Below are 18,103 nucleotides of genomic sequence, written 5' to 3'. Positions count from 1 at the left end.
TGCTCTAATGTTTCCTGTGTTCTGGGTATAGCTGTAGTCCACGTCAATCTCTTTAGTAGAGTAGTGGTGGCTTTAAAGCAGTTAGGAACTTGTAAGGTGGGCCTTGCTGCGATTTCCTAACATTGTCGCTGCCCTAAAATAGAAAGCCAGAGTAGGTTTACTCTGTTCCTTCTTTTTCTACAGGTCTCTGTGAGAAGTGGCTTCCTCTCATACCGAGTAGGCTGTCCTCCCTCCGGACGACTAGATGCAGGTAAGTGCCTTTTTTTTGTGTCTTCTGGGAGGAGACTGGCACTGAGTGGTTACAGAATCGAAGTCTGCATACATTGTGGGGCTAGAACCCTGAGGGTTAATCTTGGCAGTGGAAGGCACTTTTACATGTGGAGAGACAAAAAGTTACACTCTTGAAGGGGTTAACTTTATTTTGGCTTCTGACACTTTATTCCTTGGTTCCGGTTAGGATTTATTGAGTGCTACAGGAAAAGGTTACATTTTGGCCCCTTCTCTTCCAATTGGAAGTGCGCCTTTAGCACTAGTGGCGTAACTTCTCTAAAGCCGGTCACATGACCATCGGCTGTACCGGGTTAGTCGGTGCAGACGCTGAGGAAATAAGCAGTCGCACTTCAAGAGCCCGGCAAGCGTTTCTGATAGCCTTCGCAGAGAGGGGCAGGTAAGCACTTCAGTCATAGACTGAGGGAGTAGACTGGAGGGAATACCAGGTGCTGTAGGCTAGGATCCATATAACAGCCTCTTGTTAAAAGCAAACAACCTTATTATCTTAGAGTCCTCAGCGGTTTAAAAGCACATCGTTTTCACCGCATTTAGTATTTAAAGGGACAGTACTGAATTACATATTTTGTAATTATCTTTTTTCTTACATAATGGATCAGGATACTACTTTTATGGACTCATGTATCTTTTGTTTGGAAAGTCAGGTGTTGCCACCCATGCAATTTTGTTCCTCTTGCATAGAGAGAACTTTAAAAAATAAAGATAAGCTTTTTGTGTCTAAGCTAAATGTCTCTTAGGAAGATGTTGCTCAGAGGAGTGTATTTGCAAGCAGAGATTGCCGCCCAGGTATCTTCTGCGATATCTGAGGCATTAGCTGCCATTCCCATGCTTCAAGGAAGATGCAAGAGGAAAATTAAAGAATCAGACATTAAGGCGTCTGCTCCAGTCTTAGCTACACAGATTGCCCTTTCTTATAAGTCTGATGAGGAAGATACGTCGGTAGCCTTATCCAATGGATAAGAAACTGGAGGCTTACTTGAAAAAGATGTATGTTCATTAGGGTCTCCAATGGCAACCTGCAGTGTGTATTGCCACTGTGACAATTGCGGCAGCCTATTGGTTCGACGCATTGTCTTAGTCTCTTCAGGCAGAGACTCCCTTGGAGGAGATCCAAGACAGGATTAAGGTTCTTGATTTAGCCAATTCCTTTATTACTAACGCTTCATTGCAGGTTATTAATAGCGCAGTCTTGCTCCAGCGAGACCCACACAATTACGGGCAAAAATAAACTTAACAACCAGCGATGTACAGGGTACATCATGGTCGTTAAGGGGTTAAACTTAATTACAACAATTTCAATCTCATGATGAGCACTCTTACAAAGCCTTTGAGTTTTCCATGTTTACATCCAGCTGGATTAATCTTTTGGTCAGCACTTGCCAAAGACCAAACTATTGACCTAACTAGACAAAGTGTGTTCTAGAATAGGATCTAGATACACATATGCGTACTAGGCATAGGCACATATTCGTCATTCATTTACTAAATGGATGCGGAATATGGCTATAGGCAGCTGCATTTGGCTATTTTTTTAGTATAAAAGTGCAACACACAAACATCTGTGCAAATCCAGATCTTTTTGTGATAAACTTTTACAACAAAAAATCCAGCTCTGAAAATAGCCATATGCTGCTCCCTGTGGCCACGTTCCGCATTCATTTGGTAAACAAATGCTGAATAACAAATATTTGCCCATACCATAATACAAACCTTAAGCAAAAAAACAGACAGATACATCACATTTTTAACGTTATAACATGCATACTGGCATCACATGTTATATTATGTATAATAGGTATTGTGCTTTATACTATTGTTGCATTTTTAACTCTATGTATTCCTTTTTTGATAGGTTATTTTAGGAGGCAAGAACGTAATAGAAGGTTTTGGAATTGCTTTTCGGGTCATCCAGGTAAGCATCCGTCTCCAGGTAGCAACCTTATTCAAGGAACGTCTGTAGTGTTTTATCTTTATTTAGTCTGTGCATTGTTATATTAGAAGAGTAAACTGCTAATACTTGAATGTGAGACGGCTATATGTGATAGTAATGTACCACTGCGTGAAGGGTTTCTATCACTTTTTTGCCTACTGTGAGCTAAACAAATGTATTACCTAAAGCCCTTTTAATAGATATATATGATGGAAAATAAACAAGGGGCGCCAACATAGTGTGAATCGTTTAAACAACAAATATGAGTGATGTGCAAAAAACTACTCACAAGGAAAGTGGCACCTTAAGTGAATAAGGTGCGAGAAAGCAGGCTGACATTCAAAATACAGCAGTCAGTACGCTGGAGGTCTCACCCAGAGAACCTGTGGAATCCGGATAGGCGTCTGGAAAATGGCACCCACGTTTTTTGGGGCCAATGGCCGGACCAGGTAAGCTGCAAGCCGATAGATGTTCTCCTGCTGCACTCACACAGCCAAGATTCTTCTCCAAACCTGACAATGTCAGTATGTAAAAGGTTCCGTGGCAAAAGTCCTATTACAAAAACAAGTGGATCGTAGAAAGAGGCAGAAATACCGGGTCGTGGTATAAAACAAACAGAATTTATTTTGCAACGCGTTTCTCAGTCTATTCCAGACCGTTTCATCAGGCATAATCATAGTTAACAATCTATTTAAACCCACAATGACCCGGAATTGAAACTAAAGGTCAACTCCATTAACAATGTTACAATTGTAAAAACATTTAACTTCTGACACATTGTATAAATTAACTTGAACATTTGTGACCGCACAGAGAACACTAAGTAAAAAGTATGTAAAAAATCTTAATCGCAATTATCAAATATATCTGGAATGATATCATAGTAATCTGGACCTATATTAACATATATATATATATATCCCATCTCCATGTCGGATTCGAACCCGGGACCTAATGTATGCTAGGCAATGGATAAATGCAAAAGGCTACCTTTGTATCTTATTAGAATTTTTTAGCAAAAAGGATTGGTAACTATTAATATGAAAATTGATCTATATGTCTCACAATCTGTAGTAGTGATCTTATTTTAATCCTTTTTTGATAAATGGCTCTAATTTCTGAACTTTAACTAAAAAGAATTTCCTTATAGATATAAATGTAAAAAAAATAAATATTTGTAACAAATATTTTGTTTTGCTGTAGATAAGTAACATATAAAAATTATAGAAATAAAATATATATATATATATATATATATATATATATATATATATATATATATATATATATATATATATATATATATATATATATATATTTTGGGCTCCACCGGACTCGAACTTGGAACCTTCTGTATGTTAGGCAAACGTGAAATTTGTGAGGCTATCTTAAAAGCCTATTTTTGACCTCTGATAAAGCGCATGTGCGCATGCGCGAAACGCGTCAGGTGTTAAGGCTTTGCTCTCACCTTTTGTACTAAGCACCTTGCTCCCATAAACTCTTTTGAACCAGCCATGGATGATTCTTCAGCCGCCTTTTTCCTTGTGTTTGGGGAGAACTCATTTATATATATATATATATATATATATATATATATATATGTATATATATATATATATATGTATATATATTTTGGGCTCCACCGGACTCGAACTTGGAACCTTCTGTATGTTAGGCAAACGTGAAATTCGTGAGGCTATCTTAAAAGCCTATTTTTATGATATATATTAGGGCTGAGAAATATTTTATTGATTGTTCCCAATCATATACAACAACCAAATAGACTAAATAGTGTATCCATGAATATGTGAAGATCATATTCATGGATACACTATTTAGTCTATTTGGTTGTTGTATATGATTGGGAACAATCAATAACATATTTCTCAGCCCTAATATATATCATAAAAATAGGCTTTTTTTTTAAAGTTCAGAAACTAGAGCCATTTATCAAAAAAGATTAAAATAAGATCACTATCTTCTACAGATTGTGAGACATATAGATCAATATTCATATTAATAGTTACCAATCCTTTTTGCTAAAAAATTCTAATAAGATACAAAGGTAGCCTTTTGCATTTATCCATTGCCTAGCATACATTAGGTCCCGGGTTCGAATCCGACCTGGAGATGGAATACATATATATATATATATGTTAATATAGGTCCAGATTACTATGATATCATTCCAGATATATTTGGTAATTGCGATTAAGATTTTTTACATACTTTTCTCCAACATAGGTGTGTCCGGTCCACGGCGTCATCCTTACTTGTGGGATATTCTCTTCCCCAACAGGAAATGGCAAAGAGCCCAGCAAAGCTGGTCACATGATCCCTCCTAGGCTCCGCCTAACCCAGTCATTCTCTTTGCCGTTGTACAGGCAACATCTCCACGGAGATGGCTTAGAGTTTTTTAGTGTTTAACTGTAGTTTTTCATTATTCAATCAAGAGTTTGTTATTTTCAAATAGTGCTGGTATGTACTATTTACTCAGAAACAGAAAAGAGATGAAGAGTTCTGTTTGTATGAGGAAAATGATTTTAGCAACCGTAACTAAAATCCATGGCTGTTCCACACAGGACTGTTGAGAGCAATTAACTTCAGTTGGGGGAACAGTGTGCAGTCTCTTGCTGCTTGAGGTATGACACATTCTAACAAGACGATGTAATGCTGGAAGCTGTCATTTTCCCTATGGGATCCGGTAAGCCATGTTTATTACGATCGTAAATAAGGGCTTCACAAGGGCTTATTTAGACTGTAGACTTTTTTGGGCTAAATCGATTCATTATTAACACATATTTAGCCTTGAGGAATCATTTTATCTGGGTATTTTGATATAATAATATCGGCAGGCACTGTATTAGACACCTTATTTCTTAGGGGCTTTCCCAAAGCATAAGCAGAGTCTCATTTTCGCGCCGGTGTGGCGCACTTGTTTTTGAGAGGCATGGCATGCAGTCGCATGTGAGAGGAGCTCTGATACTTAGAAAAGACTTCTGAAGGCGTCATTTGGTATCGTATTCCCCTTTGGGTTTGGTTGGGTCTCAGCAAAGCAGATACCAGGGACTGTAAAGGGGTTAAAGCTTAAAACGGCTCCGGTTCCGTTATTTTAAGGGTTAAAGCTTCCAAATTTGGTGTGCAATACTTTTAAGGCTTTATGACACTGTGGTGAAAATTTGGTGAATTTTGAACAATTCCTTCATGTTTTTTCGCAATTGCAGTAATAAAGTGTGTTCAGTTTAAAATTTAAAGTGACAGTAACGGTTTTATTTTAAAACGTTTTTTGTACTTTCTTATCAAGTTTATGCCTGTTTAACATGTCTGAACTACCAGATAGACTGTGTTCTGAATGTGGGGAAGCCAGAATTCCTATTCATTTAAATAAATGTGATTTATGTGATAATGACAATGATGCCCAAGATGATTCCTCAAGTGAGGGGAGTAAGCATGGTACTGCATCATTCCCTCCTTCGTCTACACGAGTCTTGCCCACTCAGGAGGCCCCTAGTACATCTAGCGCGCCAATACTCCTTACTATGCAACAATTAACGGCTGTAATGGATAATTCTGTCAAAAACATTTTAGCCAAAATGAACCCTTGTCAGCGTAAGCGTGGCTGCTCTGTTTTAGTTACTGAAGAGCATGACGACGCTGATATTAATATCTCTGAAGGGCCCCTAACCCAATCTGAGGGAGCCAGGGAGGTTTTGTCTGAGGGAGAAATTACTGATTTAGGGAACATTTCTCAGCAGGCTGAATCTGATGTGATTACATTTAAATTTAAGTTGGAACATCTCCGCATTTTGCTTAAGGAGGTATTATCCACTCTGGATGATTGTGAAAATTTGGTCATCCCAGAGAAACTATGTAAAATGGACAAGTTCCTAGAGGTGCCGGGGCTCCCAGAAGCTTTTCCTATACCCAAGCGGGTGGCGGACATTGTTAATAAAGAATGGGAAAGGCCCGGTATTCCTTTCGTCCCTCCCCCCATATTTAAAAAATTGTTTCCTATGGTCGACCCCAGAAAGGACTTATGGCAGTCAGTCCCCAAGGTCGAGGGAGCGGTTTCTACTTTAAACAAACGCACCACTATACCCATAGAGGATAGTTGTGCTTTCAAAGATCCTATGGATAAAAAATTAGAAGGTTTGCTCAAAAAGATGTTTGTTCAGCAGGGTTACCTTCTACAACCCATTTCATGCATTGTCCCTGTCACTACAGCTGCATATTTCTGGTTTGATGAACTGATAAAGGTGCTCGATAGTGATTCTCCTCCTTATGAGGAGATTATGGACAGAATCAATGCTCTCAAATTGGCTAATGCTTTCACTCTAGACGCCACTTTGCAATTGGCTAGGTTAGCGGCTAAGAATTCTGGGTTTGCTATTGTGGCGCGCAGAGCGCTTTGGTTGAAATCTTGGTCGGCTGATGCGTCTTCCAAGAACAAGCTACTAAACATTCCTTTCAAGGGGAAAACGCTGTTTGGTCCCGACTTGAAAGAGATTATCTCTGATATCACTGGGGGTAAGGGCCACGCCCTTCCTCAGGATCGGCCTTTCAAGGCAAAAAATAGACCTAATTTTCGTCCCTTTCGTAAAAACGGACCAGCCCAAAGTGCTACGTCCTCTAAGCAAGAGGGTAATACTTCTCAGGCCAAGCCAGCTTGGAGACCAATGCAAGGCTGGAACAAGGGAAAGCAGGCCAAGAAACCTGCCGCTGCTACCAAGACAGCATGAAATATTGGCCCCCGATCCGGGACCGGATCTGGTGGGGGGCAGACTCTCTCTCTTCGCTCAGGCTTGGGCAAGAGATGTTCTGGATCCTTGGGCGCTAGAAATAGTCTCCCAGGGTTATCTTCTGGAATTCAAGGGACTTCCCCCAAGGGGGAGGTTCCACAGGTCTCAGTTGTCTTCAGACCACATAAAAAGACAGGCGTTCTTACATTGTGTAGAAGACCTGTTAAAAATGGGAGTGATTCATCCTGTTCCTTTAAGAGAACAAGGGATGGGGTTCTACTCCAATCTGTTCATAGTTCCCAAAAAAGAGGGAACGTTCAGACCAATCTTAGATCTCAAGATCTTAAACAAATTTCTCAAGGTCCCATCGTTCAAGATGGAAACCATTCGAACTATCCTTCCTTCCATCCAGGAAGGTCAATTCATGACCACGGTGGATTTAAAGGATGCGTATCTACATATTCCTATCCACAAGGAACATCATCGGTTCCTAAGGTTTGCATTCCTGGACAAACATTACCAGTTTGTGGCGCTTCCTTTCGGATTAGCCACTGCTCCAAGGATTTTCACAAAGGTACTAGGGTCCCTTCTAGCGGTGCTAAGGCCAAGGGGCATTGCAGTAGTACCCTACCTGGACGACATTCTGATTCAAGCGTCGTCCCTTCCTCGAGCAAAGGCTCACACGGACATCGTCCTGGCCTTTCTCAGATCTCACGGCTGGAAAGTGAACGTGGAAAAGAGTTCTCTATCCCCGTCAACAAGGGTTCCCTTCTTGGGAACAATTATAGACTCCTCAGAAATGAGGATTTTTCTAACAGAGGCCAGAAAAACAAAACTTCTGGACTCTTGTCGGATACTTCATTTCGCTCCTCTTCCTTCCGTAGCTCAGTGCATGGAAGTGATCGGGTTGATGGTAGCGGCAATGGACATAGTTCCTTTTGCGCGCATTCATCTAAGACCATTACAACTGTGCATGCTCAGTCAGTGGAATGGGGACTATACAGACTTGTCTCCAAAGATACAAGTAAATCAGAGGACCAGAGACTCACTCCGTTGGTGGCTGTCCCTGGACAATCTGTCACAAGGGATGACATTCCGCAGACCAGAGTGGGTCATTGTCACGACCGACGCCAGTCTGATGGGCTGGGGCGCGGTCTGGGGATCCCTGAAAGCTCAGGGTCTTTGGTCTCGGGAAGAATCTCTTCTACCGATAAATATTCTGGAACTGAGAGCGATATTCAATGCTCTCAAGGCTTGGCCTCAGCTAGCGAGGACCAAGTTCATACGGTTTCAATCAGACAACATGACGACTGTTGCGTACATCAACCATCAGGGGGGAACAAGGAGTTCCCTAGCGATGGAAGAAGTAACCAAGATTATTCTATGGGCGGAGTCTCACTCCTGCCACCTGTCTGCTATCCACATCCCGGGAGTGGAAAATTGGGAAGCGGATTTTCTGAGTCGTCAGACATTGCATCCGGGGGAGTGGGAACTCCATCCGGAAATCTTTGCCCAAGTCACTCAGCTGTGGGGCATTCCAGACATGGATCTAATGGCCTCTCGTCAGAACTTCAAAGTTCCCTGTTACGGGTCCAGATCCAGGGATCCCAAGGCGGCTCTAGTGGATGCACTAGTAGCACCTTGGACCTTCAAACTAGCTTATGTGTTCCCGCCGTTTCCTCTCATCCCCAGGCTGGTAGCCAGGATCAATCAGGAGAGGGCGTCGGTGATCTTGATAGCTCCTGCGTGGCCACGCAGGACTTGGTATGCAGATCTGGTGAATATGTCATCGGCTCCACCTTGGAAGCTACCTTTGAGACGAGACCTTCTTGTTCAGGGTCCGTTCGAACATCCGAATCTGGTTTCACTCCAGCTGACTGCCTGGAGATTGAACGCTTGATTTTATCGAAGCGAGGTTTCTCAGATTCTGTTATCGATACTCTTGTTCAGGCCAGAAAGCCTGTAACTAGAAAGATTTACCACAAAATTTGGAAAAAATATATCTGTTGGTGTGAATCTAAAGGATTCCCTTGGGACAAGGTTAAGATTCCTAGGATTCTATCCTTCCTTCAAGAAGGATTGGAAAAAGGATTATCGGCAAGTTCCCTGAAGGGACAGATTTCTGCCTTGTCGGTGTTACTTCACAAAAAGCTGGCAGCTGTGCCAGATGTTCAAGCCTTTGTTCAGGCTCTGGTTAGAATTAAGCCTGTTTACAAACCCTTGACTCCTCCTTGGAGTCTCAATTTAGTTCTTTCAGTTCTTCAGGGGGTTCCGTTTGAACCCTTACATTCCGTTGATATTAAGTTATTATCTTGGAAAGTTTTGTTTTTAGTTGCAATTTCTTCTGCTAGAAGAGTTTCAGAATTATCTGCTCTGCAGTGTTCCCCTCCTTATCTGGTGTTCCATGCAGATAAGGTGGTTTTACGTACTAAACCTGGTTTTCTTCCAAAAGTTGTTTCTAACAAAAACATTAACCAGGAGATTATCGTACCTTCTCTGTGTCCGAAACCAGTTTCAAAGAAGGAACGTTTGTTGCACAATTTGGATGTTGTTCGCGCTCTAAAATTCTATTTAGATGCTACGAAGGATTTTAGACAAACATCTTCTTTGTTTGTTGTTTATTCAGGTAAAAGGAGAGGTCAAAAAGCTACTTCTACCTCTCTCTCTTTTTGGATTAAAAGCATCATCAGATTGGCTTACGAGACTGCCGGACGGCAGCCTCCCGAAAGAATCACAGCTCATTCCACTAGGGCTGTGGCTTCCACATGGGCCTTCAAGAACGAGGCTTCTGTTGATCAGATATGTAGGGCAGCGACTTGGTCTTCACTGCACACTTTTACCAAATTTTACAAGTTTGATACTTTTGCTTCTTCTGAGGCTATTTTTGGGAGAAAGGTTTTGCAAGCCGTGGTGCCTTCCATTTAGGTGACCTGATTTGCTCCCTCCCTTCATCCGTGTCCTAAAGCTTTGGTATTGGTTCCCACAAGTAAGGATGACGCCGTGGACCGGACACACCTATGTTGGAGAAAACAGAATTTATGTTTACCTGATAAATTTCTTTCTCCAACGGTGTGTCCGGTCCACGGCCCGCCCTGGTTTTTTTAATCAGGTCTGATAATTTATTTTCTTTAACTACAGTCACCACGGTACCATATGGTTTCTCCTATGCAAATATTCCTCCTTAACGTCGGTCGAATGACTGGGGTAGGCGGAGCCTAGGAGGGATCATGTGACCAGCTTTGCTGGGCTCTTTGCCATTTCCTGTTGGGGAAGAGAATATCCCACAAGTAAGGATGACGCCGTGGACCGGACACACCGTTGGAGAAAGAAATTTATCAGGTAAACATAAATTCTGTTTTTACTTAGTGTTTTCTGTGCGGTCACAAATGTTCAAGTTAATTTATACAATGTGTCAGAAGTTAAATGTTTTTACAATTGTAACATTGTTAATGGAGTTGACCTTTAGTTTCAATTCCGGGTCATTGTGGGTTTAAATAGATCTCTATTGTTAACTATGTTTATGCCTGATGAAACGGTCTGGAATAGACTGAGAAACGCGTTGCAAAATAAATTCTGTTTGTTTTATACCACGACCCGGTATTTCTGCCTCTGTCTACGATCCACTTGTTTTTGTAACAGGACTTTTGCCATGGAACCTTTTACATACTGACATTGTCAGGTTTGGAGAAGAATCTTGGCTGTGTGAGTGCAGCAGGAGAACATCTATCGGCTTGCAGCTTACCTGGTCCGGCCATTGGCCCCAAAAAACGTGGGTTCCATTTTCCAGACGCCTATCCGGATTCCACAGGTTCTCTGGGTGAGACCTCCAGCGTACTGACTGCTGGATTTTGAATGTCAGCCTGCTTTCTCGCACCTTATTCACTTAAGGTGCCACTTTCCTTGTGAGTAGTTTTTTGCACATCACTCTTATATTAGTTGTTTAAACGATTCACACTATGTTGGCGCCCCTTGTTTATTTTCCATTCTAGACACCCTGACCCATTGCACCGCGGGACACAAGAGGAGCACGCCAAAACACCTGAATATATTACCGTCCACATATCTAGGATTGGACACTTTTTTACACTACACAAGCTTTTGGACATTGACAAGTACTTTTTTATTATATTTTTTTTTTACTCTTTCAACATTCTAGTGAAAGAGTTGTTGCTGGTATTAGCTGGGTGATTACACATAAAGGCCATCTGCATTGTTTTCCCCTTGTAGTGTCCTAGACGTGACTTGGCTATATATTTAAACCATATTAGAAATGAGGTTTATAAACTGTCACTCTGAACATGAAGACATTTTTGGTAAATAAAATTCTTGAAGAATCATGTTTAAAGACCCTTGGAATTATAGATGAATAGCAAAATAAATAAAGTAAAACATGAGTGAGACAGATACATTGTCAATGTAATAACCATGTATAGTCAATTAGTTGTAAATGCAAGAGGGAATATGTGAATCTAGAAGTGTGCTGTGATTTTAGGGTATTATGATGAACATGATGTACATAATCCTGAGGACTATAATAGAGTAATGGTTGACTTTCTCCTGTTAAGTGTAGTCAGTCCACGGGTCATCCATTACTTATGGGATTATATCTCCTCCCTAACAGGAAGTGCAAGAGGATCACCCAAGCAGAGCTGCTATATAGCTCCTCCCCTCTACGTCATACCCAGTCATTCTCTTGCACCTAACTAATAGATAGGACGTGTGAGAGGACTGTGGTTGTTAAACTTAGTTTTTATTTCTTCAATCAAAAGTTTGTTATTTTAAACAGCACCGGAGTGTGTTGTTTTTTCTCAGGCAGCATTAGAAGAAGAATCTACCTGAGTTTGTGTATGATCTTAGCGGTCGTAACTAAGATCCATTTGCTGTTCTCGCCCATTCTGAGGAGTGAGGTAACTTCAGAACAGGGGACAGCGGGCAGGGTTCACCTGCAAGGAGGTATGTTGCAGTATATTATTTTCTAAGGAATGGAATTGACTGAGAAAATACTGCTAATACCGATGTAATGTAAGTGCAGCCTTAAATGCAGTAGTAGCGACTGGTATCAGGCTGATATGTATGTATGTTTACACTGAGGTATTTCTAGGGAATGGAACTTCACTAAGAAAATACTGTATACATTTAACTTATATTTGAGCCTCCACTGCAGTGAAAGCGACTAGCAGCAGGCTTATTAATAACATTTCATAATTTTATTTTTAAACGTTTACTGGCATGTTAATCGTTTTTCTCTGAGGTACTTGGTGATAAAACTTTATGGGCATTATTTTTCCACATGGCTGTCGTTTGTTATGAATAAAATCAGTTTACTGAGCTTCCCCACTGTTGTATTATGAGTGGGAGGGGCCTATTTTGGCTCTTTATTGCGCAGTAAAAATTCAGTCACAGTCTTCCTATTTCTTCCTCCATGATCCAGGACGTCTCTACAGAGCCCAGGGGTCTCCAAAACTAGTTTTGAGGGAGGTAATCACTCACAGCAGACCTGTGAGACTGTGTTTTGACTGTGATAAAAACGCTTATATTAAATTGTTATCCGTTTTTGGGTACTAAGGGGTTAATCATCCATTTGCTGGTGGGTGCAATCCTTTGCTAACTTAATGCATTTACTGTGAAAATTTGGTTGCTATAACTAATTTGGTTCATTGTTATTTCAACTGTGACAGTTTTTTGTGCTTCTTAAAGGCACAGTAACGTTTTTTTTTTATATTGCTTGTAAATTTATTTGAAAAGTATTTTCCAAGCTTGCTAGTCTCATTGCTAGTTTGTTTAAACATGTCTGAAATAGATGAATCTCTTTGTGCAATATGTTTAAAGGCCAATGTGGAGCCCAATAGAAATTTGTGTACTAATTGCATTGATGCTACTTTAAATAAAAGCCAATCTGTACATGGAAAGAAAATTTCACCAGACAACGAGGGGGAAGTTATGCCGACTAACTCTCCTCACGTGTCAGTACCTTCGTCTCCCGCTCAGGAGGTGCATGATATTGTGGCGCCAAGTACATCAGGGCGGCCCATACAAATCACTTTGCAAGACATGGCTAATGTTATGACTGAAGTATTATCTAAATTGCCAGAATTTAGGGGTAAACGCGACCACTCTGGGGTGAGAACAGAGTGCGCTGATAATAATAGAGCCATGTCTGATACTGCGTCACAATTTGCAGAACATGAGGACGGAGAGCTTCATTCTGTGGGTGACGGATCTGATCCAAGTAAACTGGACTCAGACATTTCAAATTTTAAATTTAAGCTTGAGAACCTCCGTGTATTACTAGGGGAGGTATTAGCGGCTCTGAATGATTGTAACACGGTTGCAATTCCAGAGAAAATATGTAGGCTGGATAAATATTTTGCGGTACCGACGTGTACTGACGTTTTTCCTATACCTAAAAGGCTTACAGAAATTGTTAACAAGGAGTGGGATAGACCCGGTGTGCCTTTTTCACCCCCTCCTATATTTAGAAAAATGTTTCCAATAGACGCCACCACACGGGACTTATGGCAGACGGTCCCTAAGGTGGAGGGAGCAGTTTCTACTCTGGCTAAGCGCACCACTATCCCGGTGGAGGATAGCTGTGCTTTTTCAGATCCAATGGATAAAAAGTTAGAGGGTTACCTTAAGAAAATGTTTGTTCAACAAGGTTTTATATTACAACCCCTTGCATGCATTGCGCTTGTCACGGCTGCGGCGGCATTCTGGTTTGAGTCTCTGGAAGAGAACATTAGCTCAGCTCCATTGGATGAGATTATAGACAAGCTTAGAGTCCTTAAGCTAGCTAATTCATTTATTTCTGATGCCGTAGTTCACTTAACTAAGCTTACGGCTAAGAACTCCGGATTCGCCATTCAAGCGCGCAGAGCGCTGTGGCTTAAATCCTGGTCAGCCGATGTGACTTCTAAATCTAAATTGCTTAACATACCTTTCAAAGGGCAGACATTATTCGGGCCCGGTTTGAAAGAAATTATCGCTGACATTACTTGAGGTAAGGGCCATGCCCTGCCTCAAGACAGAGCCAAACCAAGGGCTAAACAGTCTAATTTTCATGCCTTTCGTAACTTCAAGGCAGGAGCAGCATCAACTTCCTCCGCTCCAAAACAGGAAGGAACTGTTGCTCGCTACAGACAGGGCTGGAAACCTAACCAGTCCTGGAACAAGGGCAAGCAGGCCAGAAAGCCTGATGCTGCCCCTAAGACAGCATGAAGTGAGGGCCCCCGATCCGGAAACGGATCTAGTGGGGGGCAGACTTTCTCTCTTCGCAGAGGCTTGGGCAAGAGATGTCCAGGATCCCTGGGCGTTAGAGATCATATCTCAGGGATATCTTCTGGACTTCAAAGCTTCTCCTCCAAAAGGAAGATTTCATCTTTCAAGGTTGTCAGCAAACCAGATAAAGAAAGAGGCGTTTCTACGCTGTGTACAAGACCTTTTACTAATGGGAGTGATCCACTCAGTTCCGCGGTCGGAACACGGACAAGGGTTTTACTCAAATCTGTTTGTGGTTCCCAAAAAAGAGGGAACCTTCAGACCAATATTGGATTTAAAGATCCTAAACAAATTCCTAAGAGTTCCATCGTTCAAAATGGAAACTATTCGGACAATCCTACCTATGATCCAAAAGGGTCAGTACATGACCACAGTGGATTTAAAGGATGCCTACCTTCACATACCGATTCACAATGATCATTATCGGTACCTAAGGTTTGCCTTCCTAAACAGGCATTACCAGTTTGTAGCTCTTCCCTTCGGGTTAGCTACGGCTCCAAGAATCTTTACAAAGGTTCTGGGCTCTCTTCTGGCGGTACTAAGACCGCGAGGAATATCGGTAGCTCCGTACCTAGACGACATTCTGATACAAGCGTCAAGTTTCCAAACTGCCAAGTCTCATACAGAGTTAGTTCTGGCATTTCTAAGGTCGCATGGGTGGAAGGTGAACGTAGAAAAGAGTTCTCTATTGTCACTCACAAGAGTTCCCTTCTTGGGGACTCTTATAGATTCTGTAGAAATGAAAATTTACCTGACAGAGGACAGGTTAACAAAACTTCTAAATGCTTGCCGTGTCCTTCATTCCATTCAACACCCGTCAGTGGCTCAATGCATGGAGGTAATCGGCTTAATGGTAGCGGCAATGGACATAGTACCTTTTGCACACCTGCATCTCAGACCACTGCAATTGTGCATGCTAAGTCAGTGGAATGGGGATTACTCAGATTTGTCCCCTATGCTGAATCTGGATCAAGAGACCAGAGATTCTCTTCTATGGTGGCTTTCTCGGCCACATCTGTCCAGGGGGATGCCCTTCAGCAGGCCAGATTGGACGATTGTAACAACAGACGCCAGCCTGCTAGGTTGGGGCGCTGTCTGGAATTCCCTGAAGGCTCAGGGATCATGGACTCAGGAGGAGAGACTCCTTCCAATAAACATTCTGGAATTAAGAGCAGTTTTCAATGCCCTTCTGGCTTGGCCTCAGTTAGCAACTCTGAGGTTCATCAGGTTTCAGTCGGACAACATCACGACTGTGGCTTACATCAACCATCAGGGAGGGACAAGGAGTTCCCTAGCGATGATGGAAGTCTCAAAGATAATTCGCTGGGCAGAGTCTCACTCTTGCCACCTGTCAGCGATCCACATCCCAGGCGTGGAGAACTGGGAGGCGGATTTCCTAAGTCGCCAGACTTTTCATCCGGGGGAGTGGGAACTTCATCCGGAGGTATTTGCCCAACTGCTTCGGCGTTGGGGCAAACCAGATCTGGATCTCATGGCGTCTCGCCAGAACGCCAAGCTTCCTTGTTACGGATCCAGGTCCAGGGACCCGGGAGCGGTACTGATAGATGCTCTGACAGCACCTTGGGTCTTCAACATGGCTTATGTGTTTCCACCCTTCCCGATGCTTCCTCGATTGATTGCCAGGATCAAACAGGAGAGAGCATCGGTGATTCTAATAGCGCCTGCGTGGCCACGCAGGACCTGGTATGCAGATCTAGTGGACATGTCGTCCTGTCCACCATGGTCTCTGCCTCTGAGACAGGACCTTCTGATTCAGGGTCCTTTCAAACATCCAAATCTAATTTCTCTGAGGCTGACTGCATGGAGATTGAACGCTTGATTCTATCAAAGCGTGGATTCTCGGAGTCAGTGATTGATACCTTAATACAGGCTAGGAAACCTGTTACCAGGAAAATTTACCATAAAATATGGCGTAAATACTTGCATTGGTGCGAATCCAAGAGTTACTCATGGAGTAAGGTTAGGATTCCTAGGATATTGTCTTTTCTACAAGATGGTTTAGAAAAGGGTTTATCTGCTAGTTCGTTAAAGGGACAGATCTCAGCTCTGTCCATCCTTTTACACAAACGTCTGTCAGAAGTTCCAGACGTTCAGGCTTTTTGTCAGGCTTTGGCAAGGATTAAGCCTGTGTTTAAAACTGTTGCTCCGCCGTGGAGCTTAAACTTAGTTCTTAACGTTTTACAGGGTGTTCCGTTTGAACCCCTTCATTCCATTGATATCAAGCTGTTATCTTGGAAAGTTCTGTTTTTAATGGCTATTTCCTCGGCTCGAAGAGTCTCTGAGTTATCGGCCTTACATTGTGATTCTCCTTATCTGATTTTTCATTCAGACAAGGTAGTTCTGCGTACTAAACCTGGGTTCTTACCTAAGGTAGTCACTAACAGGAATATCAATCAAGAGATTGTTGTTCCATCATTGTGCCCTAACCCTTCTTCAAAGAAGGAACGGCTTCTGCACAATCTGGACGTCGTCCGTGCCCTGAAATTTTATTTGCAGGCAACTAAAGATTTTCGCCAAACTTCTTCCCTGTTTGTCGTTTATTCTGGACAGAGGAGAGGTCAAAAAGCTTCGGCTACCTCTCTCTCTTTCTGGCTTCGTAGCATAATACGTTTAGCCTATGAGACTGCTGGACAGCAGCCTCCTGAAAGAATTACAGCTCATTCTACTAGAGCTGTGGCTTCCACTTGGGCCTTTAAAAATGAGGCCTCTGTTGAACAGATTTGCAAGGCTGCAACTTGGTCTTCACTTCACACCTTTTCGAAATTTTACAAATTTGACACTTTTGCTTCTTCGGAGGCTGTTTTTGGGAGAAAGGTTCTTCAGGCAGTGGTTCCTTCCGTGTAAAGATCCTGCCTGTCCCTCCCGTCATCTGTGTACTTTTAGCTTTGGTATTGGTATCCCATAAGTAATGGATGACCCGTGGACTGACTACACTTAACAGGAGAAAACATAATTTATGCTTACCTGATAAATTCCTTTCTCCTGTAGTGTAGTCAGTCCACGGCCCGCCCTGTTTTTACGGCAGGTCTAAATTTTAAATTAAACTCCAGTCACCACTGCACCCTATAGTTTCTCCTTTCTCGTTTGGTTTCGGTCGAATGACTGGGTATGACGTAGAGGGGAGGAGCTATATAGCAGCTCTGCTTGGGTGATCCTCTTGCACTTCCTGTTAGGGAGGAGATATAATCCCATAAGTAATGGATGACCCGTGGACTGACTACACTTAACAGGAGAAAGGAATTTATCAGGTAAGCATAAATTATGTTTTTGTTTGGATAAAGTGATCAGGTTTGAACCTGTTCTCTAACTTTATCATTTTCTTCGGTTTTGTTCATAAACTTTCAGGATTTCCAACTAGATGCTACCAAAGTTTATAGCAAAGTTTGCAAGCAGCTTGTCCAACGGGAGCATTATTCTGAGATCCTGCAGCTGGTCAAGTGTGTCAGTGAGTCTGGTATAGCCGCAGATAAAGATTGTGATGAGATTTTACTGAAATGCGTTGGAGAAATGTCGGACATGTCCCCAGATGTAAGTGTTTTCTAATTTTAAGATATTGTCCAAAATACAGACTTAAATAAAACCTGAAGTGATCATGATATGAAGTTAAATAGTGAATGTTTTTTTGATAATGTAAAGGGACATAAAATAATTGAATAGACGTTGCTAAAACATAACTTATGTACAAAATACTTTGCAACACATTGTTTTTGTTTTTTCTTCTGTTAAGTGTGATCAGTCCACGGGTCATCATTACTTCTGGGATATTACTCCTCCCCAACAGGAAGTGCAAGAGGATTCACCCAGCAGAGCTGCATATAGCTCCTCCCCTCTACGTCACTCCCAGTCA

General features: G+C 42.0%; 1 protein-coding gene across 1 annotated transcript in view; it reads left to right on the top strand.

Moving 5' to 3' along the window:
- ZFYVE26 (zinc finger FYVE-type containing 26) overlaps positions 1-17,784 on the top strand; it is a gene marked incomplete at its 3' end in the record, with an annotated part of 634,764 nt that extends 616,980 nt beyond the window's left edge. The window contains 2 exon segments of the mRNA XM_053697844.1: positions 2,141-2,200; positions 17,602-17,784. Coding sequence (XP_053553819.1) covers positions 2,141-2,200; positions 17,602-17,784 — 243 coding nt within the window.
- Positions 17,785-18,103: the final 319 nt, after the last annotated feature.

Source organism: Bombina bombina, chromosome 1 (assembly GCF_027579735.1).
Source record: "Bombina bombina isolate aBomBom1 chromosome 1, aBomBom1.pri, whole genome shotgun sequence".
Taxonomy (NCBI): Eukaryota; Metazoa; Chordata; class Amphibia; order Anura; family Bombinatoridae; genus Bombina; species Bombina bombina.
The sequence above is the reverse complement of the archived record's forward strand: the minus strand, read 5'-3'. Positions and strand labels throughout refer to the sequence as shown.